The sequence below is a fragment of the Salmo trutta genome, chromosome 32 (genome assembly GCF_901001165.1).
Source record: "Salmo trutta chromosome 32, fSalTru1.1, whole genome shotgun sequence".
Taxonomy (NCBI): Eukaryota; Metazoa; Chordata; class Actinopteri; order Salmoniformes; family Salmonidae; genus Salmo; species Salmo trutta.
Window position 1 is genome coordinate 40220982 of NC_042988.1, and position 23374 is coordinate 40244355.

Below are 23374 nucleotides of genomic sequence, written 5' to 3' on the forward strand. Positions count from 1 at the left end.
TCTCCACTACATTCAGTTATCTACTAGTTATCTGCCAGTGGAGATGGGAGGAATATTCCACCACCCAGAAGTTAATAGACAATAATGAACATGCTGACATTGTGTTTTAACGATCATGTTCAGTCAGAGATAGCAATGGTGAATGTTGTGGGCAGCCTCTGGACAGCAATTATAACAATTATAACTTCAAGTGATGTATGGCTAGGGACAGTAGGACTCACCTCATCATAGTGAAAGGAGGACTCACCTCATCATAGTGACAGTAGGACTCACCTCATCATAGGGACAGTAGGACTCACCTCATCATAGTGAAAGTAGGACTCACCTCATCATAGGGACAGTAGGACTCACCTCATCATAGTGACAGTAGGACTCACCTCATCATAGTGACAGTCGGACTCACCTCATCATAGTGAAAGTAGGACTCACCTCATCATAGTGACAGTAGGACTCACCTCATCATAGTGACAGTAGGACTCACCTCATCATAGTGACAGTAGGACTCACCTCATCATATTGAAAGTAGGACTCACCTCATCATAGTGACAGTAGGACTCACCTCATCATAGTGACAGTAGGACTCACCTCATCATCGTGACAGTAGGACTCACCTCATCATAGTGACAGTCGGACTCACCTCATCATAGTGACAGTAGGACTCACCTCATCATCGTGACAGTAGGACTCACCTCATCATAGTGACAGTAGGACTCACCTCATCATAGTGACAGTCGGACTCACCTCATCATAGTGAAAGTAGGACTCACCTCATCATAGTGACAGTAGGACTCACCTCATCATAGTGACAGTAGGACTCACCTCATCATAGTGACAGTAGGACTCACCTCATCATAGTGACAGTAGGACTCAACTTGTCATAGAGACAGTAGGACTCACCTCAGCCAGCTCATAGAGAGGCTCCACCACATCTTTCTCTATCTGGAACTCAAACTGAATCAGTTCCTGGGCCAGCTTCTCCTCTGTCTCCCCACACAGGTTCAGCATCTTCCTGTTAGGCGAACAGAGCCAATCAAAACATCAGATGCGTCCCAGCCACAGCCAGACACAACATCAGCTAGGTCCCTGCCACAGCCAATCACAATGTTAGCTAGGTCCCAGTCAATCACAACATCAGCTAGGACGCAGCCATAGCCAATCACAACATCAGCTAGGACGCAGCCATAGCCAATCACAACGTCAGCTAGGACCCGGCTTCAGCTAATCAGAATGCATCAGATAGAGAACAAGGTCAAAGAGGACAGAGTGGAATTATGGCAGAATCAACATAAAAAAGGTATGTGAGTAAAATAGTGAGTGAGTGAGTGAGTGAGTGAGTGAGTGAGTGAGTGAGTGAGTGAGTGAGTGAGTGAGAGTGCATATACAGGGACTCACCCTAGTAGAGAGTCGTCCCCCAGCACAGCAGCTCCTTCTACCATACATTGTGCCAGGATGGTTAGTGGTAGCTTTTTCTGACACAAGACAGAAAGTATTAACGTACTGTATTTCATATCATATCACCTCACAAGGTAGCAGAACATATTCCTCTGTCACTGTGAATGGGGATATTATGGATTTGTATTTATTCCTGGTTTATTTGAAATAAGACAGAAACTCACTGATACATTGAATAAACAAGAATCTGATAGGTCCTTACCGAGGGAGACTTGACTGATTTCTTCTCTCTCTCTTCAGCCCCTTGTTGGCCCTGCAGGCAGGCGGCCAGCTTCTTGTGAGTGCTGTGGGTCACCTGTTTGACCAGGTCCAACCGCTTCTCCACCTAGACCAGCACAGCAACACGTATCAGACACCACGCTAACAGGTAGGCCAGAAATCACACACACACAGGCACACACACACACAAATGCACACACACGAACACACACACAGAAACACACACACACACACAAACACACTCACTCACACACACACACAGAAACACACACACAGAAACACACAAACACAAACACACTCACTCACACACACACACACACACAAACACACTCACACACACACACACACACACACACAAACACACACACACACACACAGAAACACACACACACAAACACACTCACTCACACACACACACACACACAAATGCACACACACAAACACACACACACACACACACACACAGAAACACACACACACACAAACACACTCACTCACTCACACACACACACACAAACACACACACACACACTTATTTACCTGCAGAAGATCGTCGCTTAACACTTCAGTTTTTTCTGCCCTAGAAGGAGAAAACATTCCAGTCAGGATTGGGTTAGGGTGGAGAGGGTAGAAGGAGAAAACATACCAGTCAGGATTGGGTTAGGGTGGAGAGGGTAGAAGGAGAAAACATACCAGTCAGGATTGGGTTAGGGTGGAGAGGGTAGAAGGAGAAAACATACCAGTCAGGATTGGGTTAGGGTGGAGAGGGTAGAAGGAGAAAACATACCAGTCAGGATTGGGTTAGGGTGGAGAGGGTAGAAGGAGAAAACATACCAGTCAGCATTGGGTTAGGGTGGAGAGGGTAGAAGGAGAAAACATACCAGTCAGGATTGGGTTAGGGTGGAGAGAGTAGAAGGAGAAAACATACCAGTCAGGATTGGGTTAGGGTGGAGAGGGTAGAAGGAGAAAACATACCAGTCAGGATTGGGTTAGGGTGGAGAGAGTAGAAGGAGAAAACATACCAGTCAGGATTGGGTTAGGGTGCAGAGGGTAAGGAGAAAACATACCAGTCAGGATTGGGTTAGGGTGGAGAGGGTAAGGAGAAAACATACCAGTCAGGATTGGGTTAGGGTGGAGAGGGTAGAAGGAGAAAACATACCAGTCAGGATTGGGTTAGGGTGGAGAGAGTAGAAGGAGAAAACATACCAGTCAGGATTGGGTTAGGGTGGAGAGGGTAGAAGGAGAAAACATACCAGTCAGGATTGGGTTAGGGTGGAGAGGGTAGAAGGAGAAAACATACCAGTCAGGATTGGGTTAGGGTGGAGAGGGTAGAAGGAGAAAACATACCAGTCAGGATTGGGTTAGGGTGGAGAGGGTAGAAGGAGAAAACATACCAGTCAGGATTGGGTTAGGGTGGAGAGAGTAGAAGGAGAAAACATACCAGTCAGGATTGGGTTAGGGTGGAGAGGGTAGAAGGAGAAAACATACCAGTCAGGATTGGGTTAGGGTGGAGAGGGTAGAAGGAGAAAACATACCAGTCAGGATTGGGTTAGGGTGGAGAGGGTAGAAGGAGAAAACATACCAGTCAGGATTGGGTTAGGGTGGAGAGGGTAGAAGGAGAAAACATACCAGTCAGGATTGGGTTAGGGTGGAGAGGGTAGAAGGAGAAAACATACCAGTCAGGATTGGGTTAGGGTGGAGAGAGTAGAAGGAGAAAACATACCAGTCAGGATTGGGTTAGGGTGGAGAGAGTAGAAGGAGAAAACATACCAGTCAGGATTGGGTTAGGGGGGAGAGGGTTTGAATGATTTAACAAGAACACACTCAACAAGCCTCTGGGGAATCTCCTTAAGTACTTTATGTAGTTATTTTAATCAAGTTACAGGGCCTTTAGAAAGTATTCATACTCCTTGACTTACTCCACATTTTGTTGTGTTACAACCTCAATTCAAAATGGATTAAAAAAATAATAATCTTCTACACACAATACCCCATAATGACAAAGTGAAAACATGTTTTTAGAAATCTTAGCAAATTTATTGAAAATGAAATACATAAATCTGTTATTTATACACTGCTCCAAAAAATAAAGGGAACACTTAAACAACACAATGTAACTCCAAGTCAATCACACTTCTGTGAAATCAAACTGTCCACTTAGGAAGCAACACTGATTGACAATAGATTTCACATGCTGTTGTGCAAATGGAATAGACAACAGGTGGAAATTATAGGCAATTAGCAAGACACCCCCAATAAAGGAGTGGTTCTGCAGGTGGGGACCACAGACCACTTCTCAGTTCCTATGCTTCCTGGCTGATGTTTTGGTCACTTTTGAATGCTGCCAGCTTTCACTCTAGTGGTAGCATGAGACGGAGTCTACAACCCACACAAGTGGCTCAGGTAGTGCAGCTCATCCAGGATGGCACATCAATGCGAGCTGTGGCAAGAAGGTTTGCTGTGTCTGTCAGCGTAGTGTCCAGAGCATGGAGGCGCTACCAGGAGACAGGCCAGTACATCAGGAGACGTGGAGGAGGCCGTAGGAGGGCAACAACCCAGCAGCAGGACCGCTACCTCCGCCTTTGTGCAAGGAGGAGCAGGAGAAGCACTGCCAGAGCCCTGCAAAATGACCTCCAGCAGGCCACAAATGTGCATGTCTGCTCAAACGGTCAGAAACAGACTCCATGAGGGTGGTATGAGGGCCCGACGTCCACAGGTGGGGGTTGTGCTTACAGCCCAACACCGTGCAGGACGTTTGGCATTTGCCAGAGAACACCAAGATTGGCAAATTTGCCACTGGCGCCCTGTGCTCTTCACAGATGAAAGCAGGTTCACACTGAGCACGTGACAGACGTGACAGAGTCTGGAGACGCCATGGAGAACGTTCTGCTGCCTGCAACATCCTCCAGCATGACCGGTTTGGCGGTGGGTCGGTCATGGTGTGGGGTGGCATTTCTTTGGGGGGCCGCACAGCCCTCCATGTGCTCGCCAGAGGTAGCCTGACTGCCATTAGGTACCGAGATGAGATCCTCAGACCCCTTGTGAGACCATATGCTGGTGCAGTTGGCCCTGGGTTCCTCCTAATGCAAGACAATGCTAGACCTCATGTGGCTGGAGTGTATCAGCAGTTCCAGCAAGAGGAAGGCATTGATGCTATGGACTGGCCCGCCCGTTCCCCAGACCTGAATCCAATTGAGCACATCTGGGACATCATGTCTCGCTCCATCCACCAACGCCACGTTGCACCACAGACTGTCCAGGAGTTGGCGGATGCTTTAGTCCAGGTCTGGGAGGAGATCCCTCAGGAGACCATCCGCCACCTCATCAGTTGCATGCCCAGGCGTTGTAGGGAGGTCACACAGGCACGTGGAGGCCACACACACTACTGAGCCTCATTTTGACTTGTTTTAAGGACATTACATCAAAGTTGGATCAGCCTGTAGTGTGGTTTTCCACTTTAATTTTGAGTGTGACTCCAAATCCAGACCTCCATGGGTTGATAAATTGGATTTCCATTGATTATTTTTGTGTGATTTTGTTGTCAGCACCTTCAACTATGTAAAGAAAAAATTATTTAATAAGATTATTTCTTTCATTCAGATCTAGGATGTGTTGCTTAAGTGTTCCCTTTATTTTTTTGAGCAGTATATATAGAAGCACCTTTGACAGCGATGACAGCTGTGAGTCTTTCTGGGTCTCTAAGAGCATTCCACACCTGGATTGTGCAACATTTACCCATAATTCTAATTCTTCAAGTTCTTCAAATTGGTTGTTGATCATTGCTAGACAATCATTTCCAGGTTTTGCCATAGATTTTCAAGTAGATTTAAGTCAAAGCTGTAACTCGGCACTCAGGAACATTCATTGTCTTCTTGGTAAGCAACTCCAGTGTATATTTGGCCTTGTGTTTTAGGTTATTGTCCTGCTGAAAGGTGAATTATTCTCCCAGTGTCTGGTGGAAAGCAGACTGAACCAGGTTTTCCTCTAGGATTGTGTGCTTAGTTCCATTACATTTATTTTTGATCCTGGAAAATCTCCCCAGTCCTTAACAATTACAAGCATATCCATAACATGATGTAGCCACCACTATGATTCCCTCATCAATCTACACACAATACCCCATATTGACAAAGCGAAAACAGTGTTTTTCTAAACGTACATAAGAAAGTAAGTATTGATATGAGACTTGGAATTGAGCTCTGTGGAAAATTCAGTTCATTGGACATGATTTGGAAAGACACACCTGTCTATATAATGTTCCACAGTTGAAAGTGCATGTCAGAGAAAAAACCAAGCCATGAGGTTGAAGGAATTGTCGGTAGAGCACCGAGACAGGATAGTGTCGAGGCACAGATCTGGGGAAGGGTACCAAAACATATCTATAACATTGAAGGTCTCAAAGAACAGAGTGGCCACTGTGTTCTCCCATCTTCTCCGATCTTCCTCCGATCTTCCTCTTCTCAGATCTTTGAGATACTCTCAAAGATCGGCTATGAAAAAGCCAACTGACACTTACTCTTGTGTTACTGACTTGTTGCACCCTCGACAACTACTATGATTATTATTATTTGACCATGCTGGTCATTTATGAACATTTGAACATCTAGGCCATGTGCTGTTATAATCTCCACCCGGCAAAGCCAGCAGAGGACTGGCCACCCCTCATAGCCTGGTTCCTCTCTATGTTTCTTCCTAGGTTTTGGCCTTTCTAGGGAGTTTTTCCTAGCCACTGTGCTTCTACACCTGCATTGCTTGCTGTTTGGGGTTTTAGGCTGGGTTTCTGTACAGCACTTTGAGATATCAGCTGATGTAAGAAGGGCTATATAAATACATTTGATTTGATTTGATTTGTGGAGATGGGAGAACCTTCCAGAAGGACAACCATCTCTGCAGCACTCCACCAATCAGGCCTTTATGGTAGAGTGGCCAGACGGAAGGCACTCCTCAGTAAACGGCACATGACAGCCAGCTCGGAGTTTGCCAAAAGATACCTAAAGACTCTCAGACCATAAGAAACAAGATTCTCTGGTCTGAATGCCAAGCATCACATCTGGAGGAAACCTGGCACCAATTCTACAGTGAAGCATTGTGGTGGCAGCATCATGCTGTGGGGATGTTTTTCAGTGGCAGGGACTGGGAGACTAGTCAGGATCGAGGGAAAGATGAACAGAGCAAAGTACAGAGAGATCCTTGATGAAATCCTGCTCCAGAGCACTCAGGACCTAAAATACAGGTGTGCCAAGCTTGTAGTGTCATATCCAAGAAGACTCTAGGCTGTGATTACTGCCAAAGGAGTAAAGGGTCTGAATACTTATGTAAATTTAATATTTCATTTTTTATATACATTTGCAAACATTTCTAAAAACCTGTTTTTGCTTCGTCATTATGAGGTATTGTGTATACATTGATGAGGGGAAAAAAACTATTTCATCCGTTTTAGAATGCAACAAAATGTTGAAAAAGTCAAGGGGTCTGAATACTTTCAGAATGCACTGTATATATGGCTATTAGAGCTATACGGGGAGTTATATATGTCTATAAGAGCCATATGGTGAGTTATATATGTCTATAAGAGTTATATCAAGAGCTATACATGGCTATAAGAGCTATATGGTGAGATATATATGCCTATAAGAGCTATATAGCTGTCACGTCCTGACCAGTAAAGAGGTTATTTGTTATTGTATTTTGGTCAGGACGTGGCAGGGGGTGTTTGTTTTATGTGTTTCGGGGTTTTCTGGTTTATGTTCTATGTTAGTCTATTTCTATGTCTGTGTCTAGTTATTCTATTTCTATGTTTAGTTTATTGGGTTGACCTTCAATTGGAGGCAGCTGTTCCTCGTTGCCTCTAATTGAAGGTCCTATTTAGTAGGGGTGTTTTTCATGGGTTTTTGTGGGTAGTTGTTCCATGTGTAGCTGTGTGTCTCACAGGACTGTTTTTTCGTCGTTGTTGTTTTGATTAAGTGTTTTGTTTTGTTTTCTTCTCAATAAACAAGAAGATGAGCATACACATTCCCGCTGCGCCTTGGTCCCATCTTTACGACGAACGTGACAATAGCTCTCTGGGGCGCATGTGTCTCAGAGTATTGGAGTGGTAAGAGTGATCACTGCCAACTCTAACGAAAAACTGAGCAGTTCTATCCAGTTAAATGGAAGCAAGACCAGCTGTTTTGAATGATTTCTTTGTGTGTATCAGTATTAAACTGAAAGGGTATTATTGACTAGGCTGAGCAGGATAAAGGACAAAGACTTACATATTTGAGCAATCAGCGATGTGTCCTGTCTTGAAACATTTTGACGATTTGAACTACATACTTTTATTTTCCGTTAATAAATGTAGTTATAGTGCGCACTACTGAACACAATCTAGGTCTCTAATCTCAGAAGGCAAGTGTGTGTGTGTGTGTGTGTGTGTGTGTGTGTGTGTGTGTGTGCCCATGAACATCCCCTCAGGCCATGGCTCTGCCTCATGTTTCAAGTAAAAAAATAAACAAAATAATGAATTAATTTGCCAAGCTGCCAACAGCAGATGCTTCAAGCCCAATTGCAGCAAAGAAACAAACAGGACGGGCGAACAGAGCAGTGAAGACAGTCTACTGATGTCAATGACCAGATCACTGCTGATTATAACCCTGCTGAATAGACACCTGCTGATTAGACACCTGCTGATTATAACCCTGCTGATAAGAAACCCTGCTGAATAGACACCTGCTGATTAGACACCTGCTGATTAGACACCTGCTGATTATAACCCTGCTGAATAGACACCTGCTGATTAGACACCTGCTGATTATAACCCTGCTGAATAGACACCTGCTGATTATAACCCTGCTGATTAGACACCTGCTGATTAGAACCCTGCTGATTAGAACCCTGCTGATAAGAAACCCTGCTGAATAGACACCTGCTGATTAGACACCTGCTGATTAGACACCTGCTGATTAGAACCCTGCTGATTAGAACCCTGCTGATAAGAAACCCTGCTGAATAGACACCTGCTGATTAGACCTCTGCTGATTATAACCCTGCTGATAAGAAACCCTGCTGATTAGAACCATGCTGATTAGAACCCTGCTGATTAGAACCCTGCTGATTAGAACCCTGCTGATTAGAACCCTGCTGATTAGACACCTGCTGATTATAACCCTGCTGATTAGAACCCTGCTCATTGTAACCCTGCTGATTCGACGCCTGTTGATTAAACCACTGCTGATTAGAACCCTGCTGATTAGAACCCTGCTGATTAGAACCCTGCTGATTAGACCACTGCTGATTAGACCACTGCTGATTAGAACCCTGCTGATTAGAACCCTGCTGATTAGAACCCTGCTGATTAGACACCTGCTGATTATAACCCTGCTGATTAGAACCCTGCTGATTATAACCCTGCTGATTCGACGCCTGCTGATTAAACCCCTGCTGATTAGAACCCTGCTGATTAGACGCCTGCTGATTAGAACCCTGCTGATTAGATGCCTGCTGATTAGAACCCTGCTGATTAGAACCCTGCTGATTATAACCCTGCTGATTCGACGCCTGCTGATTAAACCACTGCTGATTAGAACCCTGCTGATTAGACGCCTGCTGATTAGAACCCTGCTGATTAGATGCCTGCTGATTAGAACCCTGCTGATTAGAACCCTGCTGATTAGATCACTGCTGATAAGATGCCTGCTGATTAGAACCCTGCTAATTAGACCACTGCTGATTAGACCACTGCTGATTAGACCACTGCTGATTAGAACCCTGCTGATTAGACGCCTGCTGATTATAACCCTGCTGATTAGATGCCTGCTGATTAGAACCCTGCTGATTAGAACCCTGCTGATTAGATGCCTGCTGATTAGAACCCTGCTGATTAGACACCTGCTGATTAGACACCTGCTGAATAGACACCTGCTGATTAGACACCTGCTGAATAGACCTCTGCTGATTAGAAGCCTGCTGATTAGAACCCTGCTGATTAGACACCTGCTGATTAGACACCTGCTGATTAGAACCCTGCTGATTAGACCTCTGCTGATAAGAACCCTGCTGATTAGACACCTGCTGATTAGACACCTGCTGAATAGACACCTGCTGATTAGAACCCTGCTGATTAGAACCCTGCTGATTAGACACCTGCTGATTAGAACCCTGCTGATTAGACCTCTGCTGATTAGACCTCTGCTGATTAGAACCCTGCTGATTAGACACCTGCTGATTAGAACCCTGCTGATTAGACCCCTGCAGATTAGACCCCTGCTGATTAGACCCCTGCTGATTAGACCCCTGCTGATTAGAACCCCGCTGATTAGAACCCTGCAGATTAGACTCCCTGCTGATTAGAACCCTGCTGATTAGACCCCCTGCTGATTAGAACCCTGCTGATTAGTACCCTGCTGATTAGACCTCTGCTCTGCTGTTCTGCTGTGTGAAGGTTGGATGAGAGCCTGGGCCAGGGCTTCATCTCAATAGTCTAATGTGGCTTCCATGCTTCATCTCCTCTCCATCTACAGTATGAAGAACCCTTTTTGGTTCCAGTTAGAAGCCTTTAGGTTCCAGTTAGAACTCTTTTGGTTCCAGTTAGAACCCTTTAGGTTCCAAGTAGAACCTTTTCCACTGAGAGTTATACTGATCTGAAAACCCACGATGTGTCAAAGCAATATGAAGGATGGCTGCCTATTACACAGTCTACTAAAATACTCTTCTGTCCACGTTCAGCACAACAGAGTAGAATGGGGGAAAGGAGACGAGAAGAGGAAGCCACTTCTAGAGTATTGAGATAGACCCCATGACTGAAGGGTAGTGCATCAGTCAGATGAAAGTAGTGAGCCAGAACACTGAATGGCCCATCAGCTTAGAACAGCACCCACCACTAGGTTGCTATGAAACATGATGACCATGAAGTAGGACTGATCTCTGAGGATGTTCGGGTTGGAACTCCCTGACGTTTAATGATGAATAAAATGGTTTATCACAGATGCATGTCGGATGAGAGGGGCTCTACACTGAGAGCAAATTTACTGAAGAAACGGCTTGTTCATCATGTTCACAATTACATAATAAAGCACAACATGACAACAAAACCTTCATTTAGGCCTATGAATGCTATGATAAACAGAGTCATCTGTTCCAGAAGTATTGAGGGCACAATGTGTGCTGGTCCATGATGCTTCACTATGTCTGCATCACAAACGGCACCCTAGTCCCTTTCTAAGTAGCCTTGTATGAGACGTACTGCCCATGTACAGGTGCTGGTCTAAGATAGTGCACTATGTAGGCAATCTCTGGGTCCTGGTCAAAAGCAGTGCACTATATAGGGAACAGGGTTCGATTTGGAACACAAACTGTGTTCTAAACAAAGCTCGGGGAACAGGATGAATGAAAACTCTCTCTCTCTCCATTCCGTTCTATAAGGAGCTCACACACACCACAATCTGCCTCAGCATTCCAAGGCAGCCAGACCAAACTGTCCAATCAGAGCTAAGGGGGACAAGGGTACTTTCTGTGTGTATGGGCTGCTGGCTAACACAGCAGGAAGCACCACGGCGACCGGCCCGTCTGACCAGTGGACACGGCCAATAATCTAGGCCTGTAGTAGACTATAGAATTAGAATGACTAGAATGCCCTGTAGAACATACAATTAGAATGACTAGAATGCCCTGTAGAACATAGAATTAGAATGACTAGAATGCCCTGTAGAACATAGAATTAAAATGACTAGAATGCCCTGTAGAACATAGAATTAGAATGACTAGAATGCCCTGTAGAACATAGAATTAGAATGACTAGAATGCCCTGTAGAACATAGAATTAGACTGTCTAGAATGCCCTGTAGAACATAGACTTATGTTCAAGTCAACATTGCATTCTGTGATGGGTGGACCAGACTACTGTATACTGAGTGTAGGATGGCTTCCCAGTCAAGCCTTGTGGCCCACCACTGAGACAGTAACATATGTTAACATTGCCAAAGCAAGTGAAATAGATAATAAACAAAAGTGAAATAAACAATAAAAATGTACAGTAAACATTACACTCACAAAGGTTACAAAAGAATAAAGACATTTCAAATGTCATAATTATGTACAAATAGTTAAAGTACAAAAGGGAAAATAAATAAACATGAATATGGGTTGTATTTACAATCTCTCTCTCTCTCCACACTACAGTACTTCCCCCTCTCTCTCTCTCTGTCTCTCCCTCCCTCTCTCTCTCTCTCTGTCTCTCCCTCCCTCTCTCTCTCTCTCTGTCTCTCCCTCCCTCTCTCTCTCTCTCTCTCTCTCTCTCTCTCTCTCTCTACCTCCCTCTCTCTCTCTCTCTTTCTCTCTCTCTCTCTCTCTGTCTCTCTCTCTCTCTCCACACTACAGTACTTCCCCCTCCCTCTCTCTCTCTCCTTCTCTCTGCACTACTACACTACTACTCCTCCCTATCCCTGTCTCTGTCTCAGTCTGCACAGCCACTTCCTTGTATTGTGCCCCAGCCAGACCCCTGTGCCAGCTACAGGCCAATCAGCATCATAGCCATTATGTCTCAGTTATTTAAGAACAAAATGAGACTTTATCTTGTCGGTAAAGCAGAGAATGAGTTTAGAGTAAGATTATAATACTGTTTCTGTTTTAGTATTCAACAATAAGTCAAAAATACATGGACAACAAAAGGCCAAATATGTTACCAACTAGAACCCCTGGTCAGCCCATAGCCCCATCAAACCCTGTGTTGGTTTGATACCCGATACAGAACCCCTGGCCGGCCCAAAGCCCCATCAAACCCTGTGTTGGTTTGATACCCGATACAGAACCCCTGGTCGGCCCATAGCCCCATCAAACCCTGTGTTGGTTTGATACCCGATACAGAACCCCTGGTCGGCCCATAGCCCCATCAAACCCTGTGTTGGTTTGATACCCGATACAGAACCCCTGGTCGGCCCATAGTCCCATCAAACCCTGTGTTGGTTTGATACCCGATACAGAACCCCTGGTCGGCCCAAAGCCCCATCAAACCCTGTGTTGGTTTGATACCCGATACAGAACCCCTGGTCGGCCCATAGCCCCATCAAACCCTGTGATGGTTTGATACCCGATACAGAACCCCTGGTCGGCCCATAGCCCCATCAAACCCTGTGTTGGTTTGATACCCGATACAGAACCCCTGGTCGGCCCATAGCCCCATCAAACCCTGTGTTGGTTTGATACCCGATACAGAACCCCTGGTCGGCCCATAGTCCCATCAAACCCTGTGTTGGTTTGATACCCGATACAGAACCCCTGGTCGGCCCAAAGCCCCATCAAACCCTGTGTTGGTTTGATACCCGATACAGAACCCCTGGTCGGCCCATAGCCCCATCAAACCCTGTGATGGTTTGATACCCGATACAGAACCCCTGGTCGGCCCATAGCCCCATCAAACCCTGTGTTGGTTTGATACCCGATACAGAACCCCTGGTCGGACCATAGCCCCATCAAACCCTGTGTTGGTTTGATACCCGATACAGAAACCCCTGGTCGGCCCATAGCCCCATCAAACCCTGTGTTGGTTTGATACCCGATACAGAAACCCTGGTCGGCCCATAGCCCCATCAAACCCTGTGATGGTTTGATACCCGATACAGAACCCCTGGTCGGCCCATAGCCCCATCAAACCCTGTGATGGTTTGATACCCGATACAGAACCCCTGGTCGGCCCATAGCCCCATCAAACCCTGTGATGGTTTGATACCCGATACAGAACCCCTGGTCGGCCCATAGCCCCATCAAACCCTGTGTTGGTTTGACACAAAAGGAACACTGTGGTATTTACTGTCTTTAAAACAGCTGTACTGTATTTCTTATAAATCAGAAGATAATTCATGTTTATCTGACCTTTACTCTACTGTGACCATATATATTATCATATCACCACAGAACTATGGTTGACCTTTACTCTACTGTGACCATAGATATTATCATATCACCACAGAACGATGGTTGACCTTTACCCTACTGTGACCATAGATATTATCATATCACCACACCACTATGGTTGACCTTTACCCTACTGTGACCATAGATATTATCATATCACCACAGAACGATGGTTGACCTTTACTCTACTGTGACCATAGATATTATCATATCACCACACCACTATGGTTGACTACAGGGACGTTGCACCTTCTTATACCAGGAACAGTCCTGCATCTAACAAGCTGTCTCCTCCTACAGTTTTGTTCTGAAGGCACTCTGCATGTAGAACACTGACAGGGAACAAACCCCTTATTAACATCCATTTAATGCTGACAGAGTGTTGGTCATGCATATTGCATATGTAGTGGAAAAGCAGACGATGGACCTTTAATGAAGCTACTGATTAGTCCTACAGTTCCAGGGTCAAGAGGAGAACACTGATTAGTCCTACAGTTCCAGGGTCAAGAGGAGAACACTGATTAGTCCTACAGTTCCAGGGCCAAGAGGAGAACACTGATTAGTCCTACAGTTCCAGGGTCAAGAGGAGAACACTGATTAGTCCTACAGTTCCAGGGTCAAGAGGAGAACACTGATTAGTCCTACAGTTCCAGGGTCAAGAGGAGAACACTGATTAGTCCTACAGTTCCAGGGTCAAGAGGAGAACACTGATTAGTCCTACAGTTCCAGGGTCAAGAGGAGAACACTGATTAGTCCTACAGTTCCAGGGCCAAGAGGAGAACACTGATTAGTCCTACAGTTCCAGGGCCAAGAGGAGAACACTGATTAGTCCTACAGTTCCAGGGTCAAGAGGAGAACACTGATTAGTCCTACAGTTCCAGGGCCAAGACGAGAACACTGATTAGTCCTACAGTTCCAGGGCCAAGAGGAGAACACTGATTAGTCCTACAGTTCCAGGGTCAAGAGGAGAACACTGATTAGTCCTACAGTTCCAGGGTCAAGAGGAGAACACTGATTAGTCCTACAGTTCCAGGGCCAAGACGAGAACACTGATTAGTCCTACAGTTCCAGGGTCAAGAGGAGAACACTGATTAGTCCTACAGTTCCAGGGCCAAGAGGAGAACACTGATTAGTCCTACAGTTCCAGGGTCAAGAGGAGAACACTGATTAGTCCTACAGTTCCAGGGCCAAGAGGAGAACACTGATTAGTCCTACAGTTCCAGGGTCAAGAGGAGAACACTGATTAGTCCTACAGTTCCAGGGCCAAGACAAGAACACTGATTAATCCTACACTCTTAGAAGAAAGGGTTCCAAAAGGGTTCTTCGGCTGTCAACATAGGAGAAACCTTTTATGTTCCAGGTAAAACCCTTTTTGGACACAGAACACAGAGCACAGCGCACAGAGCACAGAACACAGAGCACAGAACACAGAACACAGAGAGCAGAGAGGCATGGGAACTGGGTCATTCCAGAATATACCAATAACTCTAATCAGAACCAGCCTGTTGGAAAACTGCTCTGTTAGCTGGAGCTGTGCTGAGAGACAGAGAGAGAGAGAGAGAGAGAGAGAGAGAGAGAGGGTGGGTGGGAGGGAGGGAGGGTAAGATTGATTATGTACAATGCTGGATGTGTGATTGTAGAGACTCAGATTACAGATCATTTCCTAAATCAAATAAAGACACTTCTACTTCCACTGGTATCTTCCTACATGAAGATGACATGAACACAGCCTCATAATGTATGTTCAGTATCCCTATTCATATTCAACACAACTAAAATACTGTACTGTATCAACACAACTAATACACTGTACTGTATCAACACAACTAATACACTGTACTGTACTGTATCAACACAACTAACATACTGTACTGTACTGTACTGTACTGTACTGTACTGTACTGTACTGTATCAACCCAACTAATACACTGTACTGTACTGTATCAACACAACTAACATACTGTACTGCACTGTACTGTACTGTATCAACACAACTAACACACTGTACTGTACTGTATCAACACAACTAATATACTGTACTGTACAGTATCAACACAACTAATATACTGTACTGTACTGTACTGTACTGTACAGTATCAACACAACTAATATACTGTACTGTACTGTACTGTACTGTATCAACACAACTAATATAATGTACTGTACTGTATCAACACAACTAACAGACTGTACTGAACTGTATCAACACAACTAATACACTGTACTGTACAGTATCAACACAACTAATATACTGTACTGTACTGTATCAACACAACTAACAGACTGTACTGAACTGTATCAACACAACTAACACACTGTACTGTACAGTATCAACACAACTAATATACTGTACTGTACTGTATCAACACAACTAATATACTGTACTGTACAGTATCAACACAACTAATATACTGTACTGTACTGTATCAACACAACTAACACACTGTACTATACTGTATCAACACAACTAATATACTGTACTGTACTAATTGCAGTCACTGTACTCATAATATACAGGAGAACGATCGCCTTATGGCAAGGATAGCTGTGCTGCAAGCCCAGCTTCAGACGCAATCGTTAGGCAAGGGTAATTTCAGTGTAGGAAAGGATGAAACGGCGTCTGTGCCACCAGTAAGTACAGATAGTAGTATAAATCCCCTCATACAGTCCCCGCAGCCAGACAATTTTCTCATGGCTTCTGGAAGGAAATGCTGTAAGAATGCTCAACCGGTGTCGCTCATTCAGCCGACAGAAACTTTCAACCGGTACTCCCCATTAAGCAGCGAGTCGGAGGCCGAGCCTTCTCTGGTCACTACTCCTCCCGTTACGGGGTCTGAGACGCCGAAGCCTCCCACCATTAGCTCTGACAAATTGAAAACCCTAGTCATTGGCGACTCCATTACCCGCAGTATTAGACTTAAAATGAATCATCCAGCGATCATACACTGTTTACCAGGGGGCAGGGCTACCGACGTTAAGGCTAATCTGAAGATGGTGCTGGCTAAAGCTAAAACTGGCGAGTGTAGAGAGTATAGGGATATTGTTATCCACGTCGGCACCAACGATGTTAGGATGAAACAGTCAGAGGTCACCAAGCGCAACATAGCTTCAGCGTGTAAATCAGCTAGAAAGATGTGTCGGCATCGAGTAATTGTCTCTGGCCCCCTCCCAGTTAAGGGGAGTGATGAGCTCTACAGCAGTCTCACAACTCAATCGCTGGTTGAAAACTGTTTTCTGCCCCTCCCAAAAGATAGAATTTGTAGATAATTGGCCCTCTTTCTGGGACTCACCCACAAACAGGACCAAGCCTGGCCTGCTGAGGAGTGACGGACTCCATCCTAGCTGGAGGGGTGCTCTCATCTTATCTATGAACATAGACAGGGCTCTAACTCCTCTAGCTCCACAATGAGATAGGGTGCCTGGCCAGGCAGCAGGCTGTTAGCCAGCCTGCCAGCTTAGTGGAGTCTGCCACTAGCACTGTCAATGTAGTCAGTTCAGCTATCCCCATTGAGACCGTGTCTGTGCCTCGATCTAGGTTGGGCAAAACTAAACATGGCGGTGTTCGCCTTAGCAATCTCACTGGAATAAAGACCTCCACCATTCCTGCCATTATTGGAAGAGATTGTGATATCTCACACCTCAAAATAGGGCTACTTAATGTGAGATCCCTCACTTCCAAGGAAGTTATAGTCAATGAACTAATCACTGATCATAATCTTGATGTGATTGGCCTGACTGAAACATGGTTTAAGCCTGATGAATTTACTGTGTTAAATGAGGCCTCACCTCCTGGTTACACTAGTGACCATATCCCCCGCGCATTCCGCAAAGGCGGAGTTGCTGTTAACATTTACGATAGTAAATTTCAGTTTACAAAAAATAAAAACGACTGCATTTTCGTCTTTTGAGCATCGAGTCATGAAATCTATGCAGCCTACTCAATCACTTTTTATAGCTACTGTTTACAGGCCTCCTGGGCCATATACAGCGTTCCTCACTGAGTTCCCTGAATTCCTATAAGACCTTGTAGTCATGGCAGATAATATTCACATTGTTGGTGACTTTAATATTCACATAGAAAAGTCCACAGACCCACTCCAAAAGGCCTTCGGCGCCATCATCGACTCAGTGGGTTTTGTCCAACATATCTCCGGACCTACTCACTGCCACAGTCATACTCTGGACCTAGTTTTGTCCAATGGAATAAATGTTCTGGATCTTAATGTTTTTCCTCATAATCCTGGACTATCAGACCACCATTTTATTACGTTTGCAATTGCAATAAATAATCTGCTCAGACCCCAACCATCAAAAGCCATGCTATAAATTCTCGGACAACCCAAAGATTCTTAGACGCCCTTCCAGACTCCCTCCACCTACCCAAGGACGTCAGAGGACAAAAATCAGTTAACCACCTAACCGAGGAACTCAATTTAACCTTGCGCAATACCCTAGATGCAGTTGCACCCCTAAAAACTAAAAACATTTGTCATAAGAAACTAGCTCCCTGGTATACAGAAAATACACGAGCTCTGAAGCAAGCTTCCAGAAAATTGGAACGGAAATGGCGCCACACCAAACTGGAAGTCTTCCGACTAGCTTGGAAAGACAGTACCGTGCAGTATCGAAGAGCCCTCACTGCTGCTCGATCATCCTATTTTTCCAACTTAATTGAGGAAAATAAGAACAATCCAAAATGTATTTTTGATACTGTCGCAAAGCTAACTAAAAAGCAGCAATGCCCAAGACAGGATGGCTTTCACTTCAACAATGATAAATTCATGAACTTCTTTGACGAAAAGGGTCATTAGAAAGCAAATTACGGACTCCTCTTTAAATCTGCGTATTCCTCCAAAGCTCAGTTGTCCTGAGTCTGCACAACACTGCCAGGACCTAGGATCAAGGGAGACACTCAAGTTTTTTAATACTATATCTCTTGTTACATTGATGAAAATAATCACAGCCTCTAAACCTTCAAGCTGCATACTGGACCCTATTCCAACTAAACTACTGAAAGAGCTGCTTCCTGTGCTTGGCCCTCCTATGTTGAACATAGTAAACGTCTCTCTATCCACCGGATGTGTACCAAACTCACTAAAAGTGGCAGTAATAAAGTGCCTCTTAAAAAAGCCAAACCTTGACCCAGAAAATATCAAAAACTATCGGCCTATATCGAAACTCCCTTTTCTCTCAAAAATGTTAGAATAAGCAGAAGGCTCTGCATCTGTCCTCGTGCTCCTAGACCTTAGTGCTGCTTTTGATACCATCGATCACCACATTCTTTTGGAGAGATTGGAAACCCAAATTGGTCTACACGGACAAGTTCTGGCCTGGTTAGATCTTATGTGTCGGAAAGATATCAGTTTGTCTCTGTAGATGGTTTGTCCTCTGACAAATCAACTGTAAATGTCGGTGTTCCTCAAGGCTCCGTTTTAGGACCACTATTATTTTAAATATACATTTTACCTCTTGGTAATGTCATTCGGGAAACATAACGTTAACTTTCACTGCTAAGTGGATGACACACAGCTGTACATTTCGATGAAACATGGTGAAGCCCCAAAATTGCCTTCCCTGGAAGCCAGTGTTTCAGACATAAGAAAGTGGATGGCGAGAAATGTTTCTACTTTTAAACTCGGACAAAACAGAGATGCTAGTTCTAGGTCCCAAGAAACAAAGAGATCTTCTGTTGAATCTGACAATTAATCTTGATGGTTGTACAGTCGTCTCAAGTAAAACTGTGAAGGACCTCGGCATTACTCTGGACCCTGATCTCTCTATTGAATAACATATCAAGACTGTTTCAAGGACAGCTTTTTTCCATCTTCGTAACATTGCAAAAATCTGAAACTTTCTGTCCAAAAAGGATGCAGAAAAGCTAATCCATGCTTTTGTCACTTCTAGGTTAGACTACTGCAATGCTCTACTTTCCGGCTACCCGGATAAAGCACTAAATAAACTTACATTTGTGCTAAACACGGCTGCTAGAATCTTGACTAGAACCAAAACATTTGATCATATTACTCCAGTGCTAGCCTCTCTACACTGGCTTTCTGTTAAGGCTATGGCTGATTTCAAGGTTTTACTGCTAACCTACAAAGCATTACATGGGCTTGCTCCTACCTATCTTTCCGAATTGGTCCTGCCGTACATACCTACACGTACGCTATGGTCACAATACGCAGGCCTCCTTACTGTCCCTAAAATTTCTGAGCAAACAGCTGGAGGCAGGGATTTCTCCTATAGAGCTACATTTTTATGGAATGGTCTGACTGTCCATGTGAGAGACGCAGACTTGGTCTCGACCTTTAAGTCTTTATTGAAGACTCATCTCTTCAGTAGGTCCTATGATTGAGTGTAGTCTGGCTCGGGGGTGTGAAGGTGAACGGAAAGGCACTGGAGCAACAAACCGCCCTTGCTGTCTCTGCCTGGCCGGTTCCCCTCTCTCCACTGGGATTCTCAGCCTCAAACCCTATTACAGGGGCTAAGTCACTGGCTTACTGGTGCTCTTCCATGCCATCCCTAGGAGGGGTGCGTCACTTGAGTGGGTTGAGTCAGTGACGTAATCTTCCTGCTCGGGTTGGCGCCCCCCTCGGGTTCATGCCGTGGGGGAGATCTTCATGGGCTATACTCAGCCTTGTCTCAGGATAGGTAGTTGGTGGTTGAAGATATCCCTCTAGTGGTGTGGGGGCTGTGCTTTGGCAAAGTGGGTGGGGTTATATCCTGCCTGTTTGGCCCTGTCTGGGGGTATCATCAGACAGTGCCACAGTGTCTCCCGACCCCTCCTGTCTCCGCTTCCAGTATTTATGCTGCAATAGTTTATGTGTCGGGGGGGCTAGGGTCAGTCTGTTATATTTGGAGAATTTCTCTTGTCTTATCCGGTGTCCTGTGTGAATTTAAGTATGCTCTCTCTAATTCTCTCTCTTCTTCTCTCTCTTTCTCTCTCTCTCTCTCTTTCTCTCGGAGGACCTGAGTCCTAGGACCATCCCTCAGGACTACCTGGCCTGATGATTCCTTACTGTCCCCAGTCCACCTGGTTGTGCTGCTGCTCCAGTTTCAACTGTTCTGCTTGCTGCTATGGAAACCTAACCTGTTCACCGGACGTGCTACCTTGTCCCAGACCTGCTGTTTTCAACTCTCTAGAGACAGCAGGAGCGGTAGAGATACTCTGAATGATCGGCTATGAAAAGCCAACTGACATTTACTCCTGAGGTGCTGACCTGTTGCACCCTGTACAACCACTGTGATTATTATTATTTGACCCTGCTGGTCATCTATGAACATTTGAAAATCTTGGCCATGTTCTGTTATAATCTCCACCCAGCACAGCCAGAAGAGGACTGGCCACCCCTCATAGCCTGGTTCCTCTCTAGGTTTCTTCCTAGGTTCCGGCCTTTCTATGGAGTTTTTCCTAGCCACCGTGCTTGTACACTTGCATTGCTTGCTGTTTGGGGTTTTAGGCTGAATTTCTGTACAGCACTTTGTGACATCAGCTGATGTAAGAAGGGCTTTATAAATACATTTGATTGATTTGATTGACTACAACTAATATACTGTACTGAACTGTATGAACACATAGTGACTACAACTAATATACTGTACTGTATGAAGACACAGTGCCAACAACTAATATACTGTACTGTACTGTATGAACACAAAGTGACTACAACTAATATACAGTACTGTATGAACAAATAGTGACTACAACTAATATACTGTACTGTATGAACACAAAGTGCCAACAACTAATATACTGTACTGTATGAATACAAAGTGACTACAACTAATATACTGTACTGTATGAAGACACAGTGCCAACAACTAATATACTGTACTGTATGAAGACACAGTGCCAACAACTAATATACTGTACTGTACTGTATGAACACAAAGTGCCAACAACTAATATACTGTACTGTATGAACACAAAGTGACTACAACTAATATACTGTACTGTATGAATACAAAGTGACTACAACTAATATACTGTACTGTATGAAGACAGAGTGCCAACAACTAATATACTGTACTGTACTGTATGAACACAAAGTGCCAGCCTTTGCAGGCCAGTTTATGATGGTATTACATGCTCAGCCTCAGTACCTCAGTACCTCAGTGACCCAGTACCTCAGTGCCTCAGTACCTCAGTGCCTCAGTACCTCAGTGCCTCAGTGCCTCAGTACCTCCGTGTGATACTTGCAGGTCGACTGAAAAGCTACACTTTCAGAAAAAAATATGCTATCTAGACCTCAAAACAGTTCTTCGGGTGTCCCCATAGGAGAACCCTTTGAAGAACACTTTTTGGTTCTAGTTAGAACCCTTTTGGTTCCAGGTAGAACCCTTTCCACAGAGGGTTCTACATGGAACCCAAAGTAGTTCTACCCGGAAGCAGAAAGGGTTATCCTACGGGACAGCAGAAGAACCCTTTTGGAACCCTTTTTTCTAAGAGTGTAAGAGCTTGTCATCACTCCTCTGTCTCTGATAGGCCACTGGAGCTGTTCGTCATCACCCTCCTGTCTCTGTTAGGCCAGTGTGACAGCTCCTCATCACACTCCTGTCTCTGATAAGCCAGACTAGAAATCACAAGATGACAGCAGCATCCAGAGGAGGGAGGGTCTGTGTTAACAGCAGCATATGTTACAGTCTAGAGGAGGGTCTGTGTTAACAGCAGCATATGGTACAGTCAACCTAGAGAAGGGAGGGTCTGTGTTAACAGCAGCATGTTACTGTCACACCCTGACCTTAGAGACATTTATTTTCCTCTAGTTTGGTTAGGTCAGGGTGTGATGGGCAATCTAGTTTTTCTATTTCTTTGTTTTGGCTGAGTGTGGTTTCCAATCAGAGGCAGCTGTCCATCGTTTACATTTTAGTCATTTAGCAGACGCTCTTATCCAGAGCGACTTACAGTAGTGAATGCATACATTTCATTTAATACTTTTTTTTTTTGTACTGGCCCCCCGTGGGAATCGAACCCACAACCCTGGCGTTGCACACACCATGCTGGCGTTGCAAACACCATGCTCTACCAACTGAGCCACAGGGAAGCTTGTTGTCTCTGATTGGGAACCATACTTAGGCAGCCCATTTTCCCTCCTTGAGTTGTGGGATCTTGTTTATGTGTAGGTGCAGGTTATGCACTACATGACTTCACGTTTCGTTTGTTCTGTATTGTTTTGGTGAGTTTCCTTTATTAAACATGTGGAACTCTACGCACGCTGCGCCTTGGTCTCCTCATTCTTACGACGAGCGTGACAGAAGATCCCACCACAAGAAGACCAAGCAACGTGCGCCTACGGGGAAGACGAGGTGGACATGGGAGGACATCCTGGATGGCAAAGGATCCTGGACGTGGTAGGAGATCCAGGTTCCCCATGGGAACAGGTGGAAGCAGCGAGGGAGGAACAACGATGAGATCGGGAGGCACGGCAACGAAGGAAGCCTGAGAGGCAGCACACGGGGAGATTGGCTAAGTCAGGGTTCAGACCTGAGCCAACTCCCCATGCTTACCGTGGGGAAAGTAGGACTGGTCAGGCACCGTGTTATGCGGTGATTCGCACAGTGTCGCAAGTGCGCCTGCACAGCCCAGTTCGTCCTGTGCCCGCGCCCCACACGTCCTGTGCCCGCGCCCCACACGGGCTAAAGTAAGCGTCCAGCCAGGACGGGTTGTGCCAGCCATACGCTCCAGACCTCCAGTGCGCCTCCACGGCCCAGTATATCCTGTGCCAGTTCTACGCACAGTGTCGCCAGTGCGCCTGCACAGCCCAGTTCATCCTGTGCCAGCGCTCCGCCCTTGCCGGGCTAAAGTAAGCGTCCAGCC

The 23374-nt window shown here is 45.2% G+C and overlaps 1 protein-coding gene across 4 annotated transcripts in view; it reads right to left on the reverse strand.

The window, feature by feature from the left end:
- The window catches only part of LOC115171895 (rho GTPase-activating protein 44), a 112093-nt gene that overhangs the window by 48130 nt on the left and 40589 nt on the right, over nt 1-23374 (reverse strand). For all 4 annotated transcript variants that reach the window (XR_003871284.1, XM_029729095.1, XM_029729094.1 and 1 more), the window contains exons 2-5: nt 2212-2251; nt 1655-1777; nt 1393-1469; nt 898-1009 (exon numbers count right to left, since the gene is read on the reverse strand). Coding sequence is in view for 3 of the 4 variants with exons in the window: in XM_029729095.1 (XP_029584955.1) it covers nt 898-1009; nt 1393-1469; nt 1655-1777; nt 2212-2251 (352 nt within the window). In the remaining variant the exon portion in view is untranslated. The remainder of the gene's footprint in view (nt 1-897; nt 1010-1392; nt 1470-1654; nt 1778-2211; nt 2252-23374) is intronic.